The 12,489-nt window shown below is 35.3% G+C and overlaps 3 protein-coding genes across 3 annotated transcripts in view; all 3 read right to left on the minus strand.

Moving 5' to 3' along the window:
* LOC142536889 (uncharacterized) overlaps positions 1 to 12,489 on the minus strand; it is a 90,454-nt gene that overhangs the window by 34,291 nt on the left and 43,674 nt on the right. The gene's annotated exons all lie outside the window — the stretch shown is intronic.
* On the minus strand, positions 91 to 2,537 carry LOC142536884 (pentatricopeptide repeat-containing protein At2g13600). Its single transcript, XM_075642275.1, has one exon. It carries the CDS (start codon positions 2,309 to 2,311, stop codon positions 197 to 199), a length of 2,115 nt encoding a protein of 704 aa, XP_075498390.1. The 5' UTR covers positions 2,312 to 2,537; the 3' UTR covers positions 91 to 196.
* Positions 3,045 to 8,470, minus strand: LOC142536885 (uncharacterized). Its single transcript, XM_075642276.1, has 7 exons — positions 8,200 to 8,470; positions 7,813 to 7,924; positions 6,579 to 6,740; positions 5,247 to 5,293; positions 4,354 to 4,477; positions 3,483 to 3,549; positions 3,045 to 3,408 (listed from the first exon to the last, which is right to left on the minus strand). Exons 1-7 carry the CDS (start codon positions 8,395 to 8,397, stop codon positions 3,363 to 3,365), a joined length of 756 nt encoding a protein of 251 aa, XP_075498391.1. The 5' UTR covers positions 8,398 to 8,470; the 3' UTR covers positions 3,045 to 3,362.

Genomic DNA, 12,489 nt, shown 5'->3' on the forward strand with positions numbered 1-12,489 from the left:
ACTGGTATATGATTGAAACAAAGGAAAAGAGTTCAAGAAGATGCAAATATATCCATTAGAGAGATACTCATATCCATGCGACAATAAATCTGGATTAAACTATATTTTCTTGCTTTTCTTAAATGTATTTCTTAAATGATACAGAGAATATGTAAGAATAGAAAAAATCATACATATTTCGTAAAGTCGTTGAATTTTATGCAACATCAACTATCATAGGCACCTCAAAATCTAGGAACCTGCTAAGTTCCGCCTTACTCTGTTCCCCACCTGCATCAAACTCATCAATCATGGGATCATATCTTGAGAGCTTCATTGTCTTATTAAGTGTTTTCAAGACCATGTATATCTCCCTCCTTTGCGAATGCCTGGTATCTTTGACCATGAAAGTATGCACTTGGCTACCCATTTCAATCCAACTGCAGCCAGGCTCCTTGACCACACCATGCTGTTTCATAAGTTTCCGAACTCTTGTAGCGTCTCTCCATCTCCCGAGCTCGGCATACATGTTTGCAAGAACAACATAGGGGGCCGAATTTTCAGGATCAATCTCTAGAAGTTTTTTTGCCACAACAATCCCCAAGTCAATATCACGGTGTACTTTACAAGATGCAAGCAAAGATCCCCATACAACACTATCAGGAGGCATAGGCATTGAAACAATCAAGTTCTTTGCTTCTATAAGCCGACCAGCACGACCAAGTATATCAACCATGCATGAATAATGGTCTTTAAGAGGTTTCAGATCATAATCTTCGATCATTGAATAAAAATACCGACGCCCTTCCTCAACCAATCCTGCATGACTACAAGCACAAAGAACTCCAATCATACTGACATGATCTGGTTTATATCCAAATGCCAGCATTTCCTTAAACAACTCGAGAGCTTCCATCCCTTTCCCATTTTGTGCATACCCTGCAATCATTGCATTAAAAGAAACACCGTCTCTTTCGACCATGTTCCTGAACACCCCATTTCCATCTTCAACCGATCCACATTTCATATACATATCTATGAGAGAGTTTCCAACAAAAACATCAGGGTCTGGTCCATGTCGGAATCGAAATCCCTGCTTTAGAACATGGGTATGAGCCTGCCTGCCGAGCTTCAGGTCAGAAAGATTTGCACAGGCATTGAGAAGGTTCCCGAATGTATAGTGAGTAGGCCATATAGCTTCCCTTTTCAAGAGCAGAAAAAGTCCAAGGGCCTCTTCGTTACTACCTTTCTGCGTATATCCAGCAATAAGCGCGTTCCAAGATACAACATTCCTGTCCATCATCTTGGAAAACATAGTTCTTGCAGTTTTTATGCTAGAAAATTTTGCATATCCACTAACCATAGAGGTTTCAGACACCACATTTCTTATAGGCATCCTATCAAAAATCCACCTTGCTTCATTTATCATACTACACTTAGCATACATATCAACCAATGCATTAGATATTACAATATCATCCCTGAACTTCTTGAATTTCATAACCCGGGCATGAATAGCCTGGCCTTCTTTAGTTGCGCACAAGCTTGCACAAGCACTAATTACACTAGCTAGAGTCATCTCATCTGGCTCGAGCCCATAAACCATCATTTTGACAAAAACCCAAAGGGCTTCACTCGCAGGTCCATTCTGTTCATAGCATGTAATCAAACTATTCCAAGAGACAACATTACGCTCAACCATCACGTCAAAAGCCCTTTGAGCACAATCCACATCGCCACATTTTGCATACATATCAATTAGTGCAGACCCCATGTAAACATCAGATGTGAACCGGGACTTAGCTAGGGAAGCATGCATTTGGGCTCCAGATATCGAGTCCCTCAACCCAGAGCAAGCGCTAAGCCCACTTCCATAGCTAAACTCATTCAACACAAAATTTTCTTTATGCATTTTCTGTAAATACTCTAAAGATTTATCAAACATCTCCAGCTGTGCAAAACTTGAGACCATCAAATTCCACGAGCATTGATCAGGTTCAGGCATCGAACAAAATAAGCGCTCGGCTCCATCAAATGAACCCGATATCATTAACGCGCCGATCATGGAATTATAAGAAAAAGTGTTTCTTGTTTGCATTTTATCAAACAGTTTACTAGCGTAAACAAAATACCCACATTTGCCATACACATCAATGAGCCTGTTGTTGATGAAGACTTCTTCGCTGAACCGGGATTTGATAACGCGAGCATGGATGGCACATGCTTCACGGAACGACTTCTTCTTAATGCAAGAGTCCAAGAGTTTTGCAAACGGTGCAGATGAATCCAGATACGAGAACTTAGTATCAGAAAGCAATGATTTCCGTGCCATTCCATTCCCAGTAGATTATAGAACCCAACGGGCATGTTTCTTTGCATCTGTCTTGGGATTTTGCGGTTTTAGCATTCGGCGCTTGCACATTGGACGAGTTTAATTGAGACTGACTTCATATTTCATGGAGCTTCTGGGGGGGAGTCCAAAGTTGCTTTCTGAAACGCGACGACTACTACATATATTAGTTGCTGAGTTTGAGTGTCATCAAATAGGTAACTTAACTTTATCTCATATTACTTGTTCATGGAATATCTGGATGTTGTATATATAGTCTTTGACAATCCTCTCTCCTTAAGCTAGCTTTTGAGGTTGAGTTAGGTCCAAGTTTCAAAATTTAACATGGTATGAAAGCTCAGATTCTACCGTTATGTATTGGATTGTCCATAGTTGGGTCACCCATTCTATCCATAATTTGGTCATTTATAAACTTCATACTTCAGGTGTTCATTCTTGACGTGAGGGGGTGTATTAGTTGTCTCACATCGGTTGGATAAAATACCTGAGAGTTGTATATATGATCTTGAACAATCATTCTCCCTTGAACTAACTTTTGGGATTGAATTAGGTCCAAGTTCCAATCCTAACTGTACTCATTTTCTTGAATAAGGATATATATATAGCATTTTTAAGTGATTTTAGTTATTCAAGCCTCAACATGTTTCATATTTAAATTAATCTAAAAAATAATTAAGCTGTAATCTCAATCTAAAGTGGTAATAAAAGGAAAATCTGAACACCAAGAACAGAAGCCAACATTTCCAGTTAAACTTTTTGTTTTTTGTTTTGGTTAAAAAACTTTTGTACAGAGACAATTATCACAGCAAGCAGCGTAGTAACAGATTCAACTCGAATAAACTCTACATCTTAACATCTCACGAAATCTTGCACCTCCCTAATGCCATACTTGTGCATAAGTGAATCTGAACAGATATCCGATTTTCATTCCATTATTGAATGGAGGACAATTGTTCTGAGAAAGGCAAGCTGCCGATTTTCGTAGATCCAGCCACACATGGTGAAGATGGAATCAGTATCCTTCTCAAGTTTTTCAATCATCTTCAGTGTCCTTAAGAATAGCACCTCTTACTTTTGATCTGCCGAAAAGATCAAGGTCGTTCAGTGTATTTGAATACTTGCACAATTAAACAAAACCATACAAGCCAAGAACCTGCGGTGTGTAGGAACGACTCGGTTTGTGGCCTTGGTTGAGCTTGGGCTATGAGCAGCAAGCTTATCTGCAAACAGAGATATTTGAAATATTACAAATCCAACAGAGAAATTTTAAAAGGTCACATACGGTGATAAAGTGAAAGAAGTACGGGTTAATAAAAGGGAGGGGGTGATTTCCCTTCATCGATCGATAGTGATTAGGCTAGCATAGACCTAGGTTTCAAACCCCATCGAGCCAGCTAAAAAAACTTTTTAAGATACTCGAATATAGTTTCATTCATGTTTAAACTTATCAATCTGGGCCTAACCTCAAACAAAATCGACTATATTTCAAGTGGAATTTGAGTCCATGTTATTGTGATAGATAGCTTTCTAACTATAGTAAACTTGATAATATGGCATAAACATATTTAGAATTATACATACTTGCGATCTCAAGTCATGATTTGAATTTTTGGTACAACTTGATTCCAAGTTATTGATAAATAGCCTTCGAACTTTATTAAGCTTGTTAATATTGTATAAACATATTTAAAATTATGCGTGCTTGTTAGCTCTAGTCATTATTTGAGTTTTTGGTACATACAGATGGGTTCCGACCAAGCGAATTGGCTCAAATTTAAACTCTCGAGCCAAAACTGTTCATCTTTCAAGTTCAAACACGTTTTTTCCAGCTAAAAAAGGTAAATGTTTGAGCTTATATATGAAAATATTATAATATTTGAACCCATCGATTTCAGTTGCATCTCTGTTTACAAGTATGCACAATAAAATGTTTTAGAAAGCAAATAGATGGGCTCAAATATTACGATATTTTCATCACAATAAAATGTTTCAGAAAGCAATAAATTGAAAGAATGAATTGACACCTGGAGAGTCTTGTGAGCCCATAACATGGTTATCCAAGCCCACTCTATCATTTATTTTGTGAGATTTGTGCTTTTTAGAATACAACATCAAGTCCAACTGTTTCTGCATTACCTTGTTCTTTTCCTACAATGATATTGAGGAATATTTTTGAGGAAAAGCGAACACAGAAGAATCAGAAAGATATGGCAAGCAGATTTCAATAATTGCATATAAATCTAATGCATGCAGAGATCATTTCTAGAAATATTTAGCTTTCAAGTCTAGCAAAATCAATTACAGTAGCTCTAAACTCAGACAAAAGCAAATGAAAAGGAGAGAATATAAATAAGTTCTCGCTAAGGATCATAAACAAGTGGTGAAGTATCGATGGAAAGCGAATTCATCGTTTTAACAATAAAAAAATTACAACATTCAAATCATGTCAAGGATAACCAATCCAAAAACAATTATATTGTTGCATCTGGCATAGAGGTTCTACTCAAAGTCATTAACAAGTTTGATAGATGGTTTTTTATTTGGTGACTAGCCTTTGTGAATGTATAATTACTTATGCTTCCAAATATTTTTTTGAGATTGTGTTCAAAGACCTTGGCCAAGAACTTTGAAATTCTCTGGGAAATTGAATTGAGACTAAACAGATATTCATACCCACAAAAATTTGTGTTACTTACCAATCAACAGAAAATTGTCAAAAATGTTGAAATTCCAATTTTCATGCATCTAGACACAAAATTAGGTAATACACATCAAAATTCATGCATTTCTAAAACTTTGAACACAAACTTTCAGATATCGAAGCAGCAACCGGTAACAGTCAAGACAGATCCAGCGCTAACTCACGTAACAGCACTATTAACTACTAAAAGAGTGATGCCAGGGGGAAGTGGGTCACCTGTTCATCAGCCACGGTGTTGGTCAATCGAAGATTTTGCTCTTTCTCTGACAACACAATCACAGATAAAAAATGTTATCAACTATAAAATAGAGAATATTTTGGTCCCATAATGCAGATGACGTAATGAGATGAACCCAACGGCACATAGAACAGTCTCCATCTATGATAGCAGGTGGTGGTCAATGAAAATGTGAATTATTAACTTTGTTTGCATAACACGAGGATAAAAAATTCTGGCACCATAATTACTCAAGTCGCATATTGGTTGAGTAGACTATTTGAGGTATAATCAGATATCATCTCAATTTTTCCTGCCCTTGCAACCAAAGGGAAATCATTTTACACGTTGCCGCCAAAATACAGCATAAATGGCTTGCATCTCTAAATATAAATCATAGCAATTAGAAACACAAGGTGCACTAGAGCTTAAACATAGAGCCTAGACACAAGCCGAGACACACACCTTATTGAAGTGAAGCACCCTAAACAAAAGTAAGCTAGAATCTAAATATTTAAAGAGAATTTGATCACACAAAATGCAGAATGTACTTTACAAATTATTAAAGAATAGTGAAACAAAAGTCATAAGTATACAAGTGAAAATAGATGTTCATTTCCTTGTTTCAATTGCTGATTTACTATTTCCACCTTGAATTGTGTGCTTAGAAGGGCCTTGAGCCTTTATAGAGCACCAAGATTTATGCTTAATGGTTAAGGCACAAACTTCATTAAAGGACTGTGCCTTACCTTGAGTCGTGACGGAAAGGAAAAGCCTTGACAATCTCAAGTCTAGGAGGGTCTTGGGTATGATACAAACATAGCATGTAATCCTACTTTCATAAAACTCTTAATATATAACATTTGAATTTCAGAATTAAAAAAATCATACAACCAACAAAAATACGCTTGCATAGAGAAATAATTGGTAAGCGAGTTTTATTACTTCCTTCCACGCATTCTTTTCTTTCAATTAGTTTCTCTTCCACTTATCTTTCTCAAAACTGCCTCTGACATTGTGAATCCAACTCAAGAGGTCAAACTTGATAACTGAGTCTTTTTTATCCGTACACTTGATATTATCACATTGTTTTTTAACATCAAAATAAAAAGACGGATAAAACAAGAAATAGATTCAGCATTCTTACAAAAAATTAAAATGATGAAATTGAAGGTTTGTTTCCTGATTAAGAAGAAGCACATAAAACATGGACCATAAAATAATCCTTAACTAAAGAAAAGTTTTCCTGCCTCTGTAATTGTCAAAATGTCATCATCCGACTGGCTTAAAATAACAAATAATACTTGCTAGCAATGTAATTGATTAGTGACCTTCAGTAAGTGAATTATGAGCCACTTTGTATTCTGAATAGAGCTCCCGCGAGAGACTTTCCATAGCCTTACAAGCAGCTCCATCAACAAGTTTACCAAGGGAAATCGAGACTCGAGGCATTCCTTTTGATTTTTGTGCAATTAATTTTGCATGCAAAGCACCTGAAAAAAGAAGAAAAATGCAATCAACTTTAGATGCATTCCACAGTAGACAAAACTACATGTGCTCCGCAGACATTTTAATGATCAATGTAGCATCAGTCATAATGTCCATACATAAATATCAGCTCACAAACATCAAAAATTCCTGCCTCTCAAAAGTCATTTTATTGCCATGTGTTCTAACATCTCTTGGGAACATGGACCTTAGGAACAAATATTTCTCAAAGAATTAACACATTATAGGACCAAAGAGGTGCAAAAACATGTACTAACGAAAGCGTGCATCAAAGATTGCTCCCACCAAAATCTTAGAATTAATTAGCCCCACTTCTCTTCAATGAGGACTGACGAATATCACTAAATAAATACATTCATTATAGAATCATGAAAAGGCAGAGGAATCAGTCGGAACTTATTGCTATCAGAAACACCATGCCAGTGCCCTTCCAAAAAATCCATATAATATTTTATGACATCAATCATCAATATCATGCCTCCTAATCACCTGCTCAAGAACAGCAAATCATACACCCGCATGTCTGTGTGAGCGTGTGCATGTGTGTTTGTATGAGTTATCTAATAACTTTTTTTCCCAACCTAAATCATCATTCTCAGTTAGCGCTATTGAGATTATACGGACTGACCTAGATTTATCGAGTTGCAACTAGCAATAACCTACAGACATTGAAGGAATATAACTCAAATTCACCAATCAACTTGACTACTAAAAAAACTGAACCCAATATAAATCATCGGTAAGCAAATAATGTGATGAGCTGAATTTTTACCATCAACCTAACTCAATCGAATCCCACTAGCAATTTGGTTCGTCCCAACTTCATGGAGGTATCTTTTCCCATAAACCATACAGTGACCTACTAGACCTAATTTAAACAGTGCGAGAGTTGATTGCATGAAGAAAAATTGATAAATTCCCAGCAAGACACACTAAACACAATGTGATACGTTATGGGTACACATGAAAAGGATTTGGTTATTAAATTTGATCTATTAAGTTCAATTCACGATGTCAGAAAGAAGCACTGTTGAAAAGAGGAAGTTGGTAAATTACCTCCTGATTCAGATGATCCCTCCATGAGAAGCTTTACATCATCCGATTTCAGGGAAGCTGCGACGTAATCTAAAAATTCTGACCAAGAACCACCTACTCCAACCGCATCTCTCTGCATAAAAGTGAGAGAATATTCATTTACATATTTCAATCAAAAATATCATAATCAAAATATTTACCAATCGACTTGATATGTCACCAGGCAAATGGAACATAAATTGGATATAAACAACTGAAACGATAACATTTATAATTAATTTTTTTTTTTTTTTAGAAAAAAACTCACCGATCCATTTAATAATCGATTTCATTCATTTAACCTATAACAAATGGAACATAAATTGGATATAAACAAATTAAACGATATCCAAGAAGACGAAATCTGACCATGTCCTCGAGCTGAAGGCGGGACTTGATGGCCTGAAAGGTGTTGGATTGGAAATCAGTAACAGTGATAAGTAGAGAAGCTGAATCACTCTGCAGGGGATGCACATGCAACAGAAAAGGCTCAAGTGCGGTGCTGTGCGGCGCTGACCAATCCGCCGAGACTTTCCCGAAGATTTGGTCCAGCCCGGTGAAGCTCATGCTTCCCGGCGTTCCTCGGGTGTCATCGGAGGAAGAAAAGCCGCACGAGTTTCTTTATTTATTATTGTTAATAATTATTAAAAAAAATTGATTATTTTTTGGTCGCGCGGATGGACCCTTTAGAATACGTATCGATAATATTCTTTTCGTTTGGACCATCTTAAAGTTTGGGTCAAAATGAATCGAGCCCAATCTTATATTTAAATGCCACATTTTGGCCCATTAAAAATGATGGGTTATAGGTTACAGGTCTAAGCCCGCATCATCTCTAATTATTTGTAAAACTTGAGCAAAGTGTCGGGGATAATGGAAATAAATAATCAATCAATCTTTTATACCTAAGATTTATGACTTTGATAAAATTACTGGATGAAACTACTATTATATACATCTCGTCCTTCTGGATTACGATTTGGATTAATAAATTTGAAGCTAGCTAGGTATATATTAAACTCAAACATTTTCAATCAAGTTCTAGCTCGATCGGCTCTAACTCGAACAGGGCTCTACATAATTGTGCCAATTCATTTTTCAAATTTTAGATTGCGCTTAGATGAAATGATTTGATATGATTAAGGAATTGAAATAACACTCATGTTGAGTGTATTTCAAACTCATCGTAACTAACATTGCTTTTGCATGGACTAGTGATGAATGAATATGAAATTCACCACGCATAAATTGATTGAAGTAATCAAATTGGAGTAGGTATCTTGCGAGACGGTATCACGAATCTTTACCTGTGAGACGGATCAACTCTACTGATATTTACAATAAAAAGCAATACTCTTAGCATAAAAATTAATATTTTTTCATGGATGACCCAAATAAGAGATCCGTCTCACAAAACACGACCCGTGAGACCGTCTCACACAAGTTTTTGACATCAAATTGATATCAAATCATTCCATCTAAATGCAACATTAAATCAATCTAAAGATGCTATTAACTTTATTTTAAGCTAAAGTCACATCAAAACATGAGAGTGATATTTTATCTGATCATTAATTATTTTATAGGAACTCCATGATAAAACAGTAGCTTCAATAAATTGGCAAAGGTCAACAAGAAGCTAGATATTTTCGTTTTCAATGTAAATTCGTCATTATTAACATGGACCCGCGCAATAATCACTCGAGTTCTTGAAGTGTAGACGGAGACACAAATATCACATCAATGGAATTTGGTCGTTAGCACCAGATCCAACGACCCATCTCTATTCATCATGCAACAGATAATGCAATATGGACTTTGATTTTTATTTTAGTACTTTTTTTCTTTTTTTACCGATTGACAGTTACGTAACACTGAAAAATTATTGATGTGATATTTGAAAATGATTCGACGTCACATCTACCACGTTAAATCAGGTATAATTTTATCTCGTAAAGTCATTAACATTTAGAGAAAACGGTTTTCATTGATAGAACCCAATAATTCCATCCAAGGGAAGGGAATACGACCAGCAAAAATCGTAGTCTTTCACTCTTCAAAATAACTATTAAATTCTTCTTCTTTTTTTGTCTGTTTTATTAGTTATTGGGCCCTCTTTTGCATGCATTTGTGTCAACATTTTAAGACATCCCTTGTGCACTGTGTTTGAGCTCAAAAGAAAGAAAACTACGTGTAGCTTGGTGGATGTTGAATGGATGTCTGCTTATTTTTTGAATGTATCAGATCTAATCTAAATGCCATTTTCGTGTCTCTCGGGGACTTTCCTTTTCAGGGAAAAAGGTCGACCATGTTTGTTGCCGTTCGAGATATTTAATCTTCGGCTACAAATAGGATGTGTTGCCATTTGTTTATCACAGTTATTTTGAACAAATTGTATGTATATATACTGTACATATATACAGTAGCAAAGCCACAGTCACTGCCACCCGGGCTTGGCCTTTTTTTAAAAAAAATTTATATGTAAATTTTGTGTAATTTTGGATGAATATAATATTAGTTCGGGTAGATCAATTTAAAATATTAAAAGATTTTAGAGTTTAAAATTCTAGTCCGAATAGAGTCATATTCCTGGCTCCGCCGCGACATATATACACTGCATGCATGTGTTCAGTGGTGTAGACACATGCACATGTACCCGGGCTTGTCCATTTTTTTTAAAAAAATATATATGTAAATTTTGTATAATTTTGGAATAAAATGATATTAGCCCGGGTCAATTTAAAATATTAAAAGATTTTAGAGTTTAAAATTTTAGCTCGGTAAGAGCCATATTTCTGTCTCCGCCACTGATGACCGCCACTACATGTGTTTATGTCATCAGTGGCGGAGCCAGAAACATTGAGCTGCGCGGACTATAATTTTTACAGGTTTGTACAAAGATACTTACCAAATCTCGATCTCAGTATTATATCAAATTATGCAAAATTATAAAGGGTAATGATTCAATTGGTCAAACCTAGCAATTGCGCATGTAACTTGTACATACTTGAATCACATGCGCGCACACACAACTTTTTTTTAAAAAAAAAATTGATATTTTTATATGATTTTATTATTTATTAAGAATTTAGAATTTCTGTAATATCTTGATTTAAGTATGTCTACATATATGAATAGGAAAACAGAGTTCAAGTTGACGCTACCGGCTGGCGATTCGAGCTCTTTTCTTGAGCTAGAAAGGCAATTTTCACCGAAGATTTTGAAAACTTCCGAAAAAGACCACAACCCTTTTATCTGACGCTACAAAATTTAAACTTTGCATCCACAAAATAATGTGACCAGCAAGAAAGGGGGAAAAAAGAAAAATAAAGATTTTTCATTCAAAATAATAAAAAGGTTGGAGCAGGACGAAAGAAGGGCCACTGTTTTGGAAGATAGCATCAAGAATAGAAAACAAATTTTCTTTAAACTCAAAAGAACATGTTAGTAAGCCGATGATTGATAACTCACCTGACATCGAGGTGTGGAGTGTGAGATGAAGTACCGAGTTCGTAACTCAATTATAATAAACTTCTTCCAAAACTTAATCGTTAACCACGAAATTAAGAATTCATTACACGATTTGAGATAAATAGTAAATATTTAACTATTTATGAATTTTAAATAAATTAATAGAATATGTAATACATGATTGATTAATGATGTATATAGATTCAGTCTAGAAACATATATGGGACCAAGTTGAAGTTGAAATACATGAGCCATGTAAAGAAACAATCATATCATGATAACCAGTGTTCAATGAGGAACCACAGAATCTGACAGTAGGACCTCAATCTTGTACAGCTTTTCCAGAACCAAAAGAACATTATATATATATATATATATATATATATATATATATAAATGTACTAGCATAAAATAAAGAATGGGAAATCTCCATAAAATAAAATTAAAATGCCCAGATCAAATTTGCCAGAAAACTTAAGTTTTGGCAGATTAATAATATCTGGCCACTTCAAGAAAACATATGGTTTCTTTGTTTCCAAATTGTGTGGTTTCTGTTGACAGCAAATGCAACCTTTGTTTTTGGTTTGTTTCTTCAGATTATGCTATATTTTGTCTGGAAATTTGGGATAATTTTTGTAGTCCAAAATTGTCTGTCTCCCTCCGTCTATATCATGGTCTTTTCGTTGCAAGATATTTCATTTTGAGTGGAGGAGGCACTTTAATTTATGGGAATTTCTCCACTTTTTGGACAGTATTTGTAGAAAGTTTTATGGTCGAGACTTTGTGATCGTGACCGACCTGTGATATTTTGTTCCAGACTTTTCAAATTAAGCTCTAAAGTCTACTTCTGTTGTTCATTCGTCCAATACAGGATTAATCAGCTTCCACTTTGGAAGGAGTGGCAGCTGTAGGAAGTGAGCAGATTTAAATCATACATGCTATATATATATATATTAAAGGATATTTTTCTAATTGCTCGAATCAATGATCCTCATATGAATTAATAACCTTACAAAGATTAAAACTCTCTTTTTCTATGTTGATGTTATGTAATATTTTTTTTTTTAACTTCGTTAGATTTTGAAAAATGGATCTTTGAGTCGGATTATCAGAACCATACTTGGAGGGTTCCGATAAATTTTGAACTCAGAAAAAAAATATTATATTTTTGATGATGTATATTTTACC

The sequence above is a fragment of the Primulina tabacum genome, chromosome 2 (genome assembly GCF_025594145.1).
Source record: "Primulina tabacum isolate GXHZ01 chromosome 2, ASM2559414v2, whole genome shotgun sequence".
Lineage (NCBI taxonomy): Eukaryota > Viridiplantae > Streptophyta > Magnoliopsida > Lamiales > Gesneriaceae > Primulina > Primulina tabacum.